At 45.8% G+C, this 15,333-nt stretch overlaps 1 protein-coding gene across 4 annotated transcripts; it reads left to right on the top strand.

Annotated features, from left to right (window-relative positions):
• Positions 1-14,330, top strand: letm1 (leucine zipper-EF-hand containing transmembrane protein 1). Of its 4 annotated transcripts, none has more exons than XM_037487249.2 (15): positions 1-380; positions 3,054-3,111; positions 3,308-3,785; positions 5,878-6,021; positions 6,157-6,294; positions 6,698-6,901; positions 7,005-7,124; positions 7,245-7,376; positions 7,701-7,859; positions 8,005-8,103; positions 9,553-9,687; positions 9,773-9,966; positions 10,353-10,385; positions 11,191-11,329; positions 11,475-14,330. In XM_037487249.2, the coding sequence occupies exons 1-15, from the start codon at positions 296-298 to the stop codon at positions 11,634-11,636; spliced, it is 2,280 nt and encodes a 759-aa protein (XP_037343146.2). In that variant the 5' UTR covers positions 1-295; the 3' UTR covers positions 11,637-14,330. The 4 variants fall into 4 exon arrangements, with proteins under 4 accessions (XP_037343146.2, XP_037343145.2, XP_037343148.2 ...); XM_037487248.2 differs by having other exon boundaries at positions 11,173-11,329; XM_037487251.2 differs by lacking the exon at positions 10,353-10,385.
• Positions 14,331-15,333: the final 1,003 nt, after the last annotated feature.

Below are 15,333 nucleotides of genomic sequence, written 5' to 3'. Positions count from 1 at the left end.
GCAAGCTGCCTAACAAAACGCAACACCGGTACGACGTCACTCGGGAGCCTGGTCCGGTTAGCTGTCAGCTACGTAGTAAGGAAGGGCATGGAGCTACATTTATACAGTTATACATGCGTCGTAGCGTCCTAAAGGTACACCAGGATTTGTTTTTCCCCGGGTTTTGGATATTTCTATGTGCAACGGCTCGTTTCGTTTCGACATCTTGAACAAACAGTAGCTAGCTAACAGGCTATCTTAGCGTGTAACCTACCGTTAACTATTAACGATAACGTTGGTGCAACCCGAAAAGCTCATGGCGTTAATCCTGTTTACGAGGTCCCGAGCACCTTTAATGAAAACCTCCAGGTCCCTAAATAACGAGTTCAAGAAAGGCAAAGGTAAGGCATCTGTGTTCGTCCCGTTTGTTTCTGGTTAACTTAACGCTAGCTAGCTGTTTACTACGCCGAGAGAGCCTCGACGAAATGAAGCGAACAATTAACGGTACAACAGTAGCATGACTAGGAGTCAGTTAACGTTAAGTTAACGTGCACTACCGAGGCACGTTGGCCCCTGTTTTGGGGGGGGGGGGTGTTCCGGAAGATGGTGTCTTGACTCAAGGTGACAGGGTATGCGAGCATGAGCGTGTTTAAGCCGCCTGTCATTACGCCGAAACACGCAGCGGTTCGTGGAAGAGGCGCCTCGATGCACCACACCTTGTTTTTCTGGTGAAAATTCCCAAAAGAGGAGCAGGGGAAGCATGATTCGGGGACGACGTCTGTGGACCCCTCCCCCAATGTCTCCCCCCCCCCCCCCCCTCCCTGCGTCGCAGTCTGTGAGGACACTTGCTGTGGAAGGCAGCTTCTGTTGGTTCAGTACGAGATGCTCCAAGCAAGAAGCCGTTGTTATGGCTCCTTTATTATGGTTCATTGTTGTGGCTTCATTGTGATGTCGGGAGACGGGTGGAATGTTGTTGTTGTTGTTGTTGTTGTTGTTCCCAAAATAAGGTGAACGGTTTGTGAAGAATACCTTTTTAAATCATAACTTATTATTTTTAGAATGCCAAAGGTAACGGCCATATACTGTATATTGAGGTGATACGTCTCCTTGCACCAGTACAATGTACCTGTGTATCACGTTGAGCCATTGAATAGACTTAGTCAGCATTTTATAGATCAGAATAAATGGTTTTAAATGGTTGTCTTTATAGTTGTCTTCTAGTTGGTCCATTAGCGCTGTGCTTATTTATAGGCGAGAGGGTCATAAAGGAAGTTGTTCCCTCCGCACTGAGGCCCAGCTCTTGGCTTTAGGCCCAGACTCTCAGACAAAAGGTCGGCTCCTCTTATAACTCTACCTGAGATAATCTTAACCGATTCCACATCGACGCCGACCTCGGGGCTCTCGTGCCTGACACTACTCTCCTTTGAGCACACTGGCTGTTTGAATGACTGAGAGTGTTAACCACGGGGACGTGAGCCAGACACATTATACTTTCTGGCAACTCCGAAAGGAGATGCTTCAAATGCGAGAGCCATTAAAGCCACATACCCAGCAAGTCAGACTCATCAAAACAAACCACAGTCTGGAAGTGAGCTCAGCAACATTCTGCCCCTTGAACACGCTTGATTTGTGTCCATGTCTCTTTGGTTTTGCATCAGCCAATGGGAAAGTAAACAAATCGATAAAGAATATAGGAGCTCCCAATAGCCGTGGATTGAGAGCACAATATTTATATATATATATGTTTTAAATGATACCTTTGGATCAACAAGTCCAGTAAAAAATGCTCCATGAAACACCAGAAACAATGGCACGTATGGCACGTATCATTGTAATGTTGAGATGTATCGGATACAACTTTGCTCCTGTGCATTATAGTTAATTTTAATAAACCTTCTTTGGTTTCATAATACAGCTTATAGAAAATCCTATGGGAAAAGTATGTGTGTATTTCCATTTGTTGCCGGCCTGCGAGTCGTGCTCTGTTGCTTCTCATGGGGTTTTTTACTTTTACTTTTTTACTGTTTCCTTATCTGACGCAAGGGCCACATAATAATTTACCAACACTTCAAGGGTAAGGTCTATATATAAAAATACCCTTAAGAAGTGTGAACACATGGAAATATACACATACGTATATGCGTGTGTTTGGTTCTGCACTGAATGCAATTTCTTTTAGATTTAAAGCTCTTTTTCATGTTTTTAAATGCTCGAAGTGTCTGAAAGTGAAGAATAAGTATCTCCTTTGGGATATACGAGTTGTGCAACCAGACCTAGAAAATGATCAACGTAAGGCAACGCGTGTAGGACCCTGTAGAGATCTGCAGCCCAGGTGAGCGCTCCACTGTGAGGGTTCTACTGTACTTCCAGGGTTTTCTCTGCACGCCACAGTAGGCTGCTTTTCCAGCCACAAAAGGGGACCCTGTTCCAGTAAAGTCGGTGTCCTCTGGCCTACCCGCCACAGCCTGCCGTGTCCTACCAGGCCCTGCTGGATCCACTCCAGTCGGGCCATGTGAGAGCCAGAGGAGAGGCGTGGTTAGGCCATGTGCGCCCGACGTGATTGGTTGCATGTGTCTCACCCCCCCGCCCTGCGCCCGGGCTCTTCGGTGTGTGTTTGTGTCTTGCTGACAGCGGGGGGGGGGGGGGGGGCCTCTGGGGGTTTGGGAGCCTCGCGGTGGTGAATATCCCAAACAGCAAAGAGAGCGAGCAGGGGAACGAAACACCAGAGGTCTTTACAGACGGCACATATTGCAAAAGATGTGTGGCAAAGATCAATTCTGGATGTAGAAAAAAGGGAAAATGGCACAAGAGAAGTAATGGAAGTGATTCTTTGAATAGGATTTGGATTTATTGCATTATTGAAGTCTGAGGCTCTACTTCCTGTCATGTTAATGCATAACCAGATATGGCCATCGTGTGGTTTTGCTCGGGTCACATCAGGGTCAGTTTGTTGAGAAATAAAGTTGCAGTAAAGTTTTAGACCTGTCAGAACTTGTGGAGAGTTTTTTTCATGTGGGACTATCAGAACACTGCGCCTCATGTTTCTTTTGTTTTTCTTTTCTCTTTCTTTTCAGGGAAAGTACAAGATGGAGCCTGTTTCAACTGCACAGCTCTGCGCCTCTCCAGTCAAACGTAAGCCAATCAAATGCGTCGCCTCTTCAGGGTCTATATTTCCTCCAAACATGTAAAGGAAAAAAAGCTTGTGGTACAGTTTAACTTTCAATGACTTGGATCACGTTTTATGTCTTTAAAGCTGTTATTCAGAGTATTTTTATGTGTGGTATTATATTTAAATCAATTCTATTTCCATCTTTTATTTCCCTCTCAGACGACTTGGCAGCTTGGCCCAGGTGTCGTCCCTGGGCCCCTCCGTCCCCTCAGCAGATGGATGCGTGGGCCCCTCCCAGAGCCTGGACATACAGCGCCTCTACTGTGGTTTCGCCCTGGCCTCTTCTTCGGTGTACCCCGCGGCCACCACGGGGACCCACTGGACCATGGCCCGCCCGCGGCACCTACCCTGTGTCAGGTGGATACACACCTCCGGGAGCAGGTGGGACGACTCCAAGGTGGAGAAGTCACTGCGGTCGTTAAAGGACAAGAAGAAGAAGCTGGAGGAAGGCGGGCCGGTGTACAGCCCCACGCTGGACGCGGCCCCCGTGAAAAGGACACTGCGCCAGTGGGTGGTAGACGAGGTCAAGCACTACTACCACGGCTTCAGGCTGCTGTGGATCGACACCACCATCGCCGGGCGGATGCTTTGGAGGGTGTTGAACGGACACCCGCTGTCCCGCCGCGAGAGGAGACAGGTGAGCAGATTTAGGTGTCCCGTTCTCCCGGAATCTGTTGACACGATGCAGAGGATTCCCACCACAACAACACTGTGACACATGGGCTCGAATGCGGCTTCTAGCCGCTGCCTTTCAGCGCGGCGTCGTGCATCTTGTCTCCTGCTCCCTATGTGAGACTCTTTAGCAGGAGTTTTTGTCCACAAATGACTCTGTCATCAAGCATTTCATGTAGATGATGGACGCTGCAGCTGTTGTCATGTCGCACGTCGCTTGTTGCTGGCTCAGCGTGAGAAGAGTTGTCATGGTTACGGTTGGGATTGGAAGGTGTAGCCACTGTAACCGTGGGGGTTGTGGCTTAGCGTTTAGTTACATTTGACCACATCGGATAAGAATACATATTATTCTTTTTGCAGAAATGATTTTGTACCATTTCAAGAAAATAATATCCGAGCACAACCTGAAGTGAAAAGAAGTGTCCCTCCTCACGTCTGACTCCGAGTTTAGCGAGTTTAGACATCAGAGATGACTGTGCACGGTTTAAGGATGACCGCCCTGACATCCTGTTCCACAAGGTTTAATCCACAGCTTCTCACACTTAATGGGATCAATTATAGAAGTTGGCCCTCAGCAGATTGTGCTGCCTGATTAAAGCTTCTCAGCGAGACGCGTTAGGTGAAGAGTCGTTGATTGGATAACTCCTCGGCTTGCGGGAAAGTTTGCCATGCTGATGTCCAATCCGTGATGATGGGCGATGTAGTCGATGGGGGCAGAAGGGCCTCATAAGGAGCTGTCAGTCATTCCTGCACATTACATCTGAATACAGAGCCAACGTCAACACTGCATTTGCATTAATGTTGATGACCTAATTCAAATAAGCCAGCTTTAGAATAACTCATTCTAAAACAGACATTGAAAGGTATTTGGCTGGTTGCTGGTAGGCTTTGAGGCGCAGTAGTCTGATGCAGGTGTCATTACAGGTAAGATGAGCTATAGTACAGGATGTTGCAGACTTGGTGGGAATCATTAGCATCACTGATGCCCCAGTTAAAACAAAATTAACACCTATTTGAAAAGTCATTTACATTGAGTGTATTCTGTTGTAACTCATCAGTGTTTTAGATCCACATTGATATTTGTATTTTAGATATATTTTTATTTTATATATGCGTATGACAAACTATGCAAAAATCCCTTAAAACAATCAATCAGCTATCCATAAGTTAAACTCTAAGAAACCCCACGGTGTTTGCTTCAATACATTCCTGCTCAGTGTGACTTTAAGTCACAGTAAATAAAGCCTTACTGAGGTGTCAAATGCTGCTGGTCAGTGCTGATGATGGCAGTAATCCCCCCCCCCCCATTAAACCCACAACAGGACCCATCTGCACCTTTTCAAATGCAACCCACTCCCTCGCAGCGGGTCCATCTACGCCCCATTGATCTGACCTGGCCGGCCTTCGCCTCCTTAATCTCCTCCTTTTCATATTCAGCCACGATAGACCTCTGCTTAAAGCTCCTTCTATTCCCTCCCACCCCCCCCTCCCCCCCTCCTCCCTTTCACGTGAAACTGGGAGACGATATACATGTCAATGGGGCTGCGGACAAAAGGCCTTTTCACTTGGGCCGCCCTCAATCCCTCACGCGGCTGCTCCCGGGGCGTGCAGGTGGCCAAACGAGTGGAGAAAGAGGTGACTTGCCCCCCCCCCCCTCCCCCCCCTTACATTTGCCTGGTACCGCTACGATTGTTCAGGTTTTTGGGTGGAACAAATGTGCTTCCTGTTGGCCTTTTTTAAAAAAGGGGGACAGCTTCTGAGTCAGAATGTTCACTTTGGTCTCCATGCACACAAAAAATATATATAATAAAGCGCCGTTTGAATTCAGAGGCTTCTGTTGCCGTGGAGATGCGCGGGGGGGGGGTCAAAAGTGCTGACTGTTGGAGGCCGAGGGGGCCGAGCGGGGCGATTGTAGCCAGAGACAAAGGAAGAGGAAGGTAAACACTTTGTGGCGCTCTCTGCTGGAGGCCGAGGCCAAGCTCAGCCGGAGGAGAGTCCTGCCGAACGTTGTCACCGGTTCCTTCTAATGAAAGGTTTCCCCAAAATGTCCTCCCCAGTTCCTCCGGACGTGCGCCGACGTCTTCCGGCTGCTGCCCTTCCTGGTGTTCATCATCGTCCCCTTCATGGAGTTCCTGCTTCCCGTAGCGCTGAAGCTTTTCCCCAACATGCTGCCGTCCACCTTCGAGACGCAGTCCAAGAAGGTGTGTGGGAGTGAAAGTAGATCATATATATATATTTTTATATATAACATTTAAACAGAATGCTCAGCTAAATGTCCTTTGATATCAATCTGATGAAGATTGTTAACGGAGTCTGTGCCACACGTTGGTTTCCAGGAGGAGAGGTTGAAAACGGAGCTGAGGGTCAAACTGGAGATGGCCAAGTTCTTGCAGGACACCATCGAGGAGATCGCTCTGCGGAACAAGGCGGCCCAGGGCAACGTGACGGAGGAGTTCTCCACCTTCTTCCAGAAGGTGGGTGTAAGCGGGGCCCCCTGAGAGGAGTGGAGGCTCAGTGCTGCCCTCTGCTGGTGGAAACAAGGACGAGTTTATTCTATGCAAGAAAAGCTGCACGATGAGATTATTTTAGTCTAATTAACCCATTTGTTTAAATAATCTTTGGTTTTTCTATTTGGCATTGTTTGTTTACATATATATAAGACTATATATATTTTTGGCATTGTTTGTTTACATATATATAAGACTATATATTTTTTGAGAAACAGAATTTCCTTCAGGATTCATAAAGTCCTGTTTTTGAGTATTTTCTACACAGCCGTTACATTACAATCCTGGAAAGAGGGGAAAATTAAAGATTAATTTCTACTATTTGCATGAATAGCAGCACAATATATTCATGACTATATCATGTTGGTAGATCCGGGACTCTGGGGAACGTCCCAGCAATGAGCAGATCATCAGATTCTCCAAACTGTTCGAGGACGAGCTGACTCTGGACAACCTGACCCGGCCCCAGCTGGTGGCTCTCTGCCGCCTCCTGGAGCTCCAGTCCATCGGGACCAACAACTTCCTCCGCTTCCAGCTCATCATGAAGCTCCGGACCATCCGCGCGGACGACAAGGTACGAGCCGCGAACGCAGATTCCGTGTTTTCACTCGACGAACGTCCTCGCGGGTCCCTAAAGTGTGTGTGTGTGTGTGTGTGCGCACTCTCGTGGGCTCCAGCTGATAGCGGAGGAAGGCGTGGAGAGCATGAGCGTGAACGAGGTGCAGACGGCGTGTCGCGCCAGAGGCATGAGGTCACTCGGAGTCACAGAAGAACGGCTGAGGGAGCAGCTCATCCAGGTAACGGCAGGATGGAACAACTTTTATTATATATACTAAATACTTTTCCATTCTTCATCGTCTCCTGTTCTCCCGCGTGGAGGAGATATCAAACCATCTTCTTGTATTGTGCCCTTGTAGTGGCTGGAGCTCCATCTGAACCAGCAGATCCCCACCTCCCTGCTGCTGCTGTCTCGAGCCATGTTCCTCCCCGACACCCTTTCCCCCGCCGACCAGCTGAAGACCACGCTGCAGACGCTGCCCGAGATAGTGGTACGTTACAGGGACAGTGCGGATGATCGGAGCTGTGGTTTGTACGAGGGAGCAAAGCTGCATTTTAGACCCCTGAAGGAAAGGTGACTGCTATATTTACCTCAGTGCTTTGACATCGAGCTGAAGCTGTTGTGTCCGTCGGTGAATCTGAAACAACACTAAAGTTTCCCAACGGCACAAACTAACTGATCAAGGGAGAAGGAGAGAGGAAAGGAGAGATGACCGCTTCAGTCAAGGACACTTCTAGTGAGGCCGTGTGTCTCTACGTGTGAAACCTAAGGTCAGTGGTTGGGTTTGAATAAAAAGAGGCATTATTTTCCCCAGACAAAGGAGGCCCAGATGATGGTGGCGGAGATGGAGCTCTCCAAAGTGGACAATAAGGCCAAGGTGGAGACCACGCTGCGGGAGGAGGCGGCCATACGCCAGGACAACAAGGACCGGGCGATGGAGAGGTTGGCGGACGCCGCGGAGAAGGCCGCCAAGGTAACGGTTCACATACATGCAGAGTTCTGTGTAAGGCTTCCCAGCCTCCAGGGGTTTATACCTAGAGACTCTTTATTATACGGAGTATGAGCAGACTTTGTTTTAATCAGTCCGCCTGGTCTCTGCCCCCCCCCCCCCCCTGCAGGAGGGCGAGTTGGAGTTTGAGGCGGAGCAGGTCAAAGCGGACGTCGCTGCTCACTCGGAGACGCTGAAGGACACGGCGCCGGTCATCGAAGGCATCAAGGTGACGTCTGTGAGATCAGTGGGTTCGGGTTAGAGCCTCAGCGAGGAGGAGGAACCTTAGACGGCCTTTAATGTTTAGTAATGAGCTTTGTCCTCTTGGCTTTCGGACCGTCTTGGCCGAGTGCTCACGATCACGCCGCTTTTATCCAGACACCGATTGGAAGGAACATCCTCCTCTTTTTTCAAAAGCTGCTTATAATGTAATCCACATTGTGATGCAGTTTGCTACAGCTGCGCTAAGCTAAGGATACGTTTTTTTATTATCCTACATATCAAAGGAATTAACAAGTTGATCACAAATCATTGTTGGACATTATAAATGAGAATACTCTCCGTATGTGTTTTAAGAAGTCATAAGGAACCAAATGTCTAAATAATGTGGAAAATGCCACTTTTGTTACAAAGTATTTTGATGCAGCTCTTTCCGTAATAGAACCTCATACCCGTTTTATCTGTAAACATGTTCTGTTTCTTCATTATTTGCTTTACTTTTGCTCACTTGTTGACACTTTTTCATTTGATCAATTGTGCGAGACGCAGTTTGAGCGGTGGCAGAAGTTCCTGCGCTTCCAGGTCAGCTTTAAAAAGATGCTTCTCCTCCCAAATGACCCTCACATTTCTACCAGTCCTTCCCCGCACGCACACCATCTGGTCCTTGTCTGAGCCCCGGTGAGGGTGAAACAGCACTTGCGCATATACAGTGTATATATATATATATATACATGTATATATATATATATATATATATATATAATCCCGGCATTTCTCGAGAGCTGTCTGAGCCGACGGTTCGATTTAAAAGCTTCGGAATGAGTGGGAACGTACTCTAAACTCCGGGAGTCGCTCTTAAAAGGAGGTTTTTATTGGCTTGATGAAATGTCGACAGAAGTGAGATCAAACCACAAATTCTGTGGATTTGTGGATGTAAAGCAGACGAGATCAATTAGAGCAGAGAGTCCGGACAAATAACACATGTAAGGAATAGATTCTTCGCCTATTGAGTGAAAGCTGTCTCATCTGATGCTCTGGATAGGATGAAGAAATGCTAATTGTGATTTGCAAATCCTGTTTGGACCGCACCTGTCGGGTCTTTTCCTTTTCCATCCTTCTTTGCGATGTCACAGACCCAGTGGAGCCTTTCCTCTCCCTGACTAACCGTTGTGAGTTTTGGGGGTTTTGGGGAGTGTCCCAGTGTCCTCTAGAGCTTCCCCTCATCTGCCCCTTCTGTGTGTTATAGCTTGGTCACTAATTTTGTGCTAAATGCACATGTGGCACTTGTCCGGTGGATGGACCCTCTGACTGGACTTTTTGTCCATTTCCGGCAAAATACGATATGTTCATCATTGGTTTTTTTCATTGTTTGAAGGGTATTTTGATGGAGGTCCTATTTTATTAAGTAGTGGTTGTTGTTTCTGACATTTGGGAGCTGTAACCGTAACGTCTGTTTCAGGGTGAGGAGATCACCAAAGATGAGATTGACCTGTTGAGCGACGCGTGCTCAAAGCTGAAGGAGCAGAAGAAGCTGCTGACCCTGGAGAAGGAGGAGCTGGAGGAGCTGAAGGACGACGTCCAGGAATACAACGAGGTGCCCGACTGCGGTGATCCGGAGAGATCCGTCCTCCCCTCTTTCGTCCTCTTTTCCGGTGTTTTACTGGGGTTTGTCTTTGCAGGATCTGGAGGAGATAAAGATGGAGCTCTCCAAGACCGGCCAAGAAAAGGCGCTGGAGGAGTCGAAGGCCAGCCAGCGCCTGTCAAAGAGGGTCAACCGCATGATCGGTCGCATCGACAAGATCATCGGGGAACTGGAGAAGGACAAGGTCATCCTGGACGGACAGATGGACGGCGGGTCCACGCCGCCCGTCGGGTAAGAGCCGGATTCACACGCCGCCGTACGCAGAGGTTCAGAGGAGCTAAACCACGGGTTCAGAGTCCGCTTTGGATCAAAAGTTCACGGGGAATTCCCCAAAAGTTTTAAGACAAACAATATGGACGCCCGTCTCTGTTTCTAAGGTGGATATTTTTATCAAATGGGACCAAACACGGTGTTTGTTGGGGACTATTTTCAGCTGCAGATTAGTCCACATTTAGTGACTGTCACCCTTATCTTCACCTTCATCACTTCCACTGTGAAATGACGCCGCAGATTTCCTAGATAAAAAAAAAAAAAAAGAAAGGACATTGATCTTATGCTGTCAGTGTTCAGAGGAAAATGAAGGAAAAAACAACCCTAATTCATTTAAAATTTCACAGATTATTCTTTACTAAACAGAGCGATGCCAAAAGGTAAGCAGACCCGTGTGCTCGCTACATGCTAACACTGCACTTTAATAAACTGTTAATCCTCCCTAATAAATGAAATACATTTAGTCAGAATGTAGTTTAGTCTTTTTTTTTTTTCTTTCTTTTTTTTGGGGATCTGTGACCTCAAATGAGAATTTGGGAATATTAGATGTCTGATTTAATAACGCAGAAGATGTTTGTGCAAAAATCATAATTGGTTCAATTGATTCTCTTTGTGGGCATTTCTGAGCTTTATACACAATTTAACAACTTTTAGAACAAATCATTTTAAAACCATCTAATAATCAAGGATGCACTGGGCTGATTTTGGGAATCTGGACCGATTTAATCACCAGTGATCAATTGATGAGCTGTGACCCCCCCCCCCCCCCCCCAGTGTGGAAGAGCTGGGGATCCTTCCTTTTTGTGTAAGGCAAAAAAAAAAAGGATTGTGACAAAAAAGTTCATATATTTAATTGTATTTCTTTGTAAAATGATGATGTAATATACAGTAATTCTATTATAGACACATTGAATTGAATCCGCCCAACATCTGTATCGGTGCATCCGCACTAATAGTTTGAAGGAGCATCTTCAGCATGATTCCCCTCTGAGGCACCTTTGACCCCAGATGGCGTCCTTCAATGATTAAAACGTGAAGTGTTTGATTGGTGTGATCGGGGCGACCTTTGACGTGCGGCATGTTGTCCTCGAGTCTTCTTCACCTCCTCCTCTTCCTCCTCCTCCTCCTCCTCATCGCCTTTGGTTACACGCCGTTTCCTGTATGCAGTCTGTTCTACACCTTCAGGGAGAACCTGATCAGCATCGCGGAGCTCATCGGCGTCATGCGGCAGATCCAGAACATCCCGGAGCACAAGCTGCAGAGCATCGCCGAGGCGCTGGACGACAACAAGGACGGCAAGATCGACATCGACGACGTCATCAAGGTGCGTCCCGAGGGTCCGACGGGCTTCACGTTGTACTCTGTTCGACGCAAGCACTTGAGTTATGATGTGAAATATGCACAGCAGATAGATTCGGGGGGTGTGGGGGCCCATTTTAAGGCTGTGATGAATCCCTGGCGTCCCTCAGGTGGTGGAACTGATCGACAAGGAGGACATCGACATCTCCACCACGCAGGTGGCCGACATCATGGTGATGCTGCAGAAGGAGGAGAAGCTGATCGAGAAGGAGAAGGCCAAAGAGAAGGCGGAGAAGGAGGAGAAGGAGCAGGCAGCCACGCGCAACCGCTAACTGGTTCCCCATCAGGACACTGGGCATTTGTAAACAACAACAACAACCGCTGAGAGGTTTGGGGGGGGGGGAGGGGCTCCGGTCACACAAACACACAAACCGAGGTTACAGCTGCCTCAAACCATCAATTTAAGATAAAAAAAAGAAGAAATGAACTGCTATCTAATGTAAAAAGGTACAAAATCAAAAAGAAACTCATCACCGTTATGTTAAACTCTTCTGCACTGTTTGTGTATTATATGCTGATATTTGGTTTTTGTGTAATTTTACTCAATAATTTATTGACCGAGGGATCAAAATGACATGAAGAGATGGCAGATTAATCACACAAAAGGAAACCAATCCGTTGTAGGAGGATGCTTGTTGAAGCTTGACGTGGAGCGTCTTCTCATTTCATTCATGTCGTCATCTCAGAGAAATGAGAGATCATTTCTGGACTTTGCACAGTAAAAAAAAATCATCGTCATTACCATCTGCTCGCTTTCCTTTTCTTTGATTTGAGTTCATTCCTCGTTCTCCCACATTGTAAAGCAACCATTGTAAAGTGTGCTTTGTGCTGATTGCAGAGGATTGAAACGCGGCTGCAACCAAATACGCAATCACGCCTTCTTCAGAGATCATCCCATAACGTGAGTTTATTCTAACCATGAAAACAAATCATCGTTTTATGAATTAATAGCACGACGTTCATATCAATATTAAAAACCCCGGCTGTCGTGTTTTTATAACGTCCTCGTAGCTCATGTCTTTAGATAAATATTCCTTTAGTGGCCCACAGATCTCTGTAATATGCCAAAGTTGCGGTGCGTTTGATGACGGAGGGACGTAATCAGAGCGAGGCGCCAATCACGGATCAATAAGCCGTAGACGGTTAGGTTCCTGCACAGAGGGTCAAAGTGGCGCTTTGGTACCTTTTTACTTCTTTTGCACCAAGTTGTATGAAAACTTTATTTTTATTTTTTATCTGGACCTCCGTAGTTTTGAAAGCAAAGTGGCCTTTTTTTGTGAGATCTTATGGACTGTAAACTGTTGTGTATTTATTTTTGAGTATTCTACATCGATGGTGGAGCTGATATTATTTAGTTGGATGAACTCAGGCGGTTTGAGTCCTCGGGGTGTTTTTATTTTAGAATAATATCCAGTAAACTGGGCTTTACCTTCATTATTCTACTGGGTTCCAAAGGCGATTCCTGAACACATATTCCAGTTAGTTATATTTCATTGGTTTTATTTAATGATTTAATGTAGAGAACAAAAATAAATAGAAAATATTTGGTTAATAACCAAACAAAAATGTGTCATCAACAAAAAAAAAAAAATCTCACAATCTAAACTCGGATAATTGGAAATCATAAGCCTCTTATCTTTGAATTAGCCACATTATCTTACATGATAACCTGACTCTTAATAAAATAATTAATTCATTTCTCAACCATCAGAGCGACTGAAAACGGCTTTTTATCGTTAATCCTGATGGTTCCTGGTGCTTAGAAGTAGTTTTTCGCTGACATTTGTAATGCGACGAAATCGTTCATTTCCTACAGAAACAAAAACAATGGAGCCCTGAAATCAAGTATATTTGTATTATAACAATTTAATCACTTAATACAGAGCTAAAACTAGAAGAAAACATTTTCCTTGTTTACAGAAGGAAAAAGACTTGTTGTTTTTGATTGTCTTCATTCGCTGTGCACTATGTTTTAAAGAATGAGAAAGGAAGGAGGGAGGGAGGGAGGGAGGGAAGGAGGCAAGGAGGCATCAGAAGCCTTAAGGCAGCAAGCTCGTTTCCAGGCTGCTTTCAGCGACCTGAAGCCGCTGAGGAGGAGAACTGAGTGGAGGAGGCGAGGAGACGACCAGGAGGGATCCTTTTCTCCCCTTTGAGGAGCAGAGAGTCAGGAAGAAAAGGAGCAATAAGCAGACGTTTTATGCATTTGTATTTGAGTATGTTAAAGGACACTTTTAGGACAGATGTGCCCACTTTTTTTCACTCTTTTTGCACTAATCATGAGAAGAATGCTACTTATTTTTGTAGGATGTATAAACGTAGAGGAGGAGAGGCTTGTTTAGTTGGAGTTTAAATGGCAGCTGGAGATTGGAAGCAGGATCCGTGTTGGTTTTTCAGGTTGAAAGGAGTCTGTTCTTCTGCACAAAGCCTCCTCGAGGAGCAGCTCAGACCTCCTTCAGGTCCACACAGGTTAAGGTGAAACGGGTTTAGAGATCTGCAGCCACCAGGAAAACCGATGTTGGGTTAGAATCTTTTTTTTTTTTTTTTTTTTCCTGCGTTGTCTCCGATTTAAAGAAGGAAAGCAAAGATAAACGTCCCTTTCTGTCTGAACGCGGTGGAGATTCATCTGAAAGGATCCTGAGCTTCTTTTAAAAGAGACGAAACACGGAGAACGGAAACAGTTTAACTAAATTATCTTTATGGAAATACAAAAAAAAAGATGTTAGTCGCAGAATCAATATAAGATGTAGCTGACTGCAGATTTTGATGCGACATAATAATGTTATTTATTCAAAAGTTTTCCCCAAAGTTTTGTTTGTTTTCTTAAGAGCTTAAAATTAATTACCTGGTTTTGATTCTAGTTTAGTTTGACTCTTGAATGTATGAAGAGAATTAGTTTTTTTTTTTTTATAACATGTTCATGTAAACAAACATCATTTAAAATGTTGAATAAATTGAACACGATCCTGCATTCTTTTTGTCCTGTTTTACATTGTGTGTGTGTGTGTGTGTGTTGTTCCTCATCCTCAACCTTCATCACTAGAGTTCTCACCCTCCTCTTCCTCCTCTATTTGTAGGAACTCGAGTCCAGTGGCTCTAGTTTCTGTATAATGTTTGCACGCCACACATCCTGTAAATATAAAGGTGTTATTGGAGACCCGATGGAGAAGGAAGTTCTGGACGCTCGGCCCGTGTGGAGCTTTGTGACTCCGAAGGGTCTTTTGTCCCAGACAGGAAGTCCATATTGATTCTTCCCCCCTGAACCAAACGGGTTCTTCGTAGTTCTTCTTGAACATGAAGTTCCTCACAGCAGCGTTTTTCTGCAGTGATCCAATAAATAGTCCTCTGGCTCTTGAGCATTAAGGTGTAGCTCTCAGGAGGTGAGTGAATAAAGCTCCGCAGGTCCGTCCTGCAGGATGAACCATATGAAGACCTTCACATGGACGCATGCGCACAGGTCCAGATGTTGTGAATGTGCCTCCCTGATGCTGCGGAGGAACCACAGACTGCTGCTCCCAGAAACTCGAGAAGAAGAAGAAGAAGGCGGGACTGGTTTGGACACACAGCTGGAGGATCATCTCACCACAGCGGCTTCATGTCCGCTGCTGGAACCTTTTTCTTTACTCTGGTTTTCAGAAAAGTGCCTGGAGATCAATTTTAATTCCGTTTTGCAAATTATTTTACTCTCAATTCTTCCAGAGCAGAATGATGCTTTTTTGCATGTGATGTATTTTGTTTTCCAAGTTACCGTTTATCACCATGAAATATGACTTCACGATGTGCCCAAACTCGACTTAACCCCCACCATCCATTACATCTGTAGGGCTTTGCGATGAAGCAATAATGTAAAAGCAGATGTAAGTGTAAGGAATGTGCGTCTTATTTCCATCACACGCTGATGACACGGTGTATTATTCAGGTGTAGATTGTTGTTTTGGTGCTTTGGGTTTTCTCATGTCAAAGAGTTCTATA

This window comes from Pungitius pungitius, chromosome 14, assembly GCF_949316345.1.
Source record: "Pungitius pungitius chromosome 14, fPunPun2.1, whole genome shotgun sequence".
NCBI classification, from domain to species: Eukaryota; Metazoa; Chordata; class Actinopteri; order Perciformes; family Gasterosteidae; genus Pungitius; species Pungitius pungitius.
Note: the sequence above shows the minus strand (reverse complement) of the source record. Positions and strands in the feature narration are given on the sequence as shown.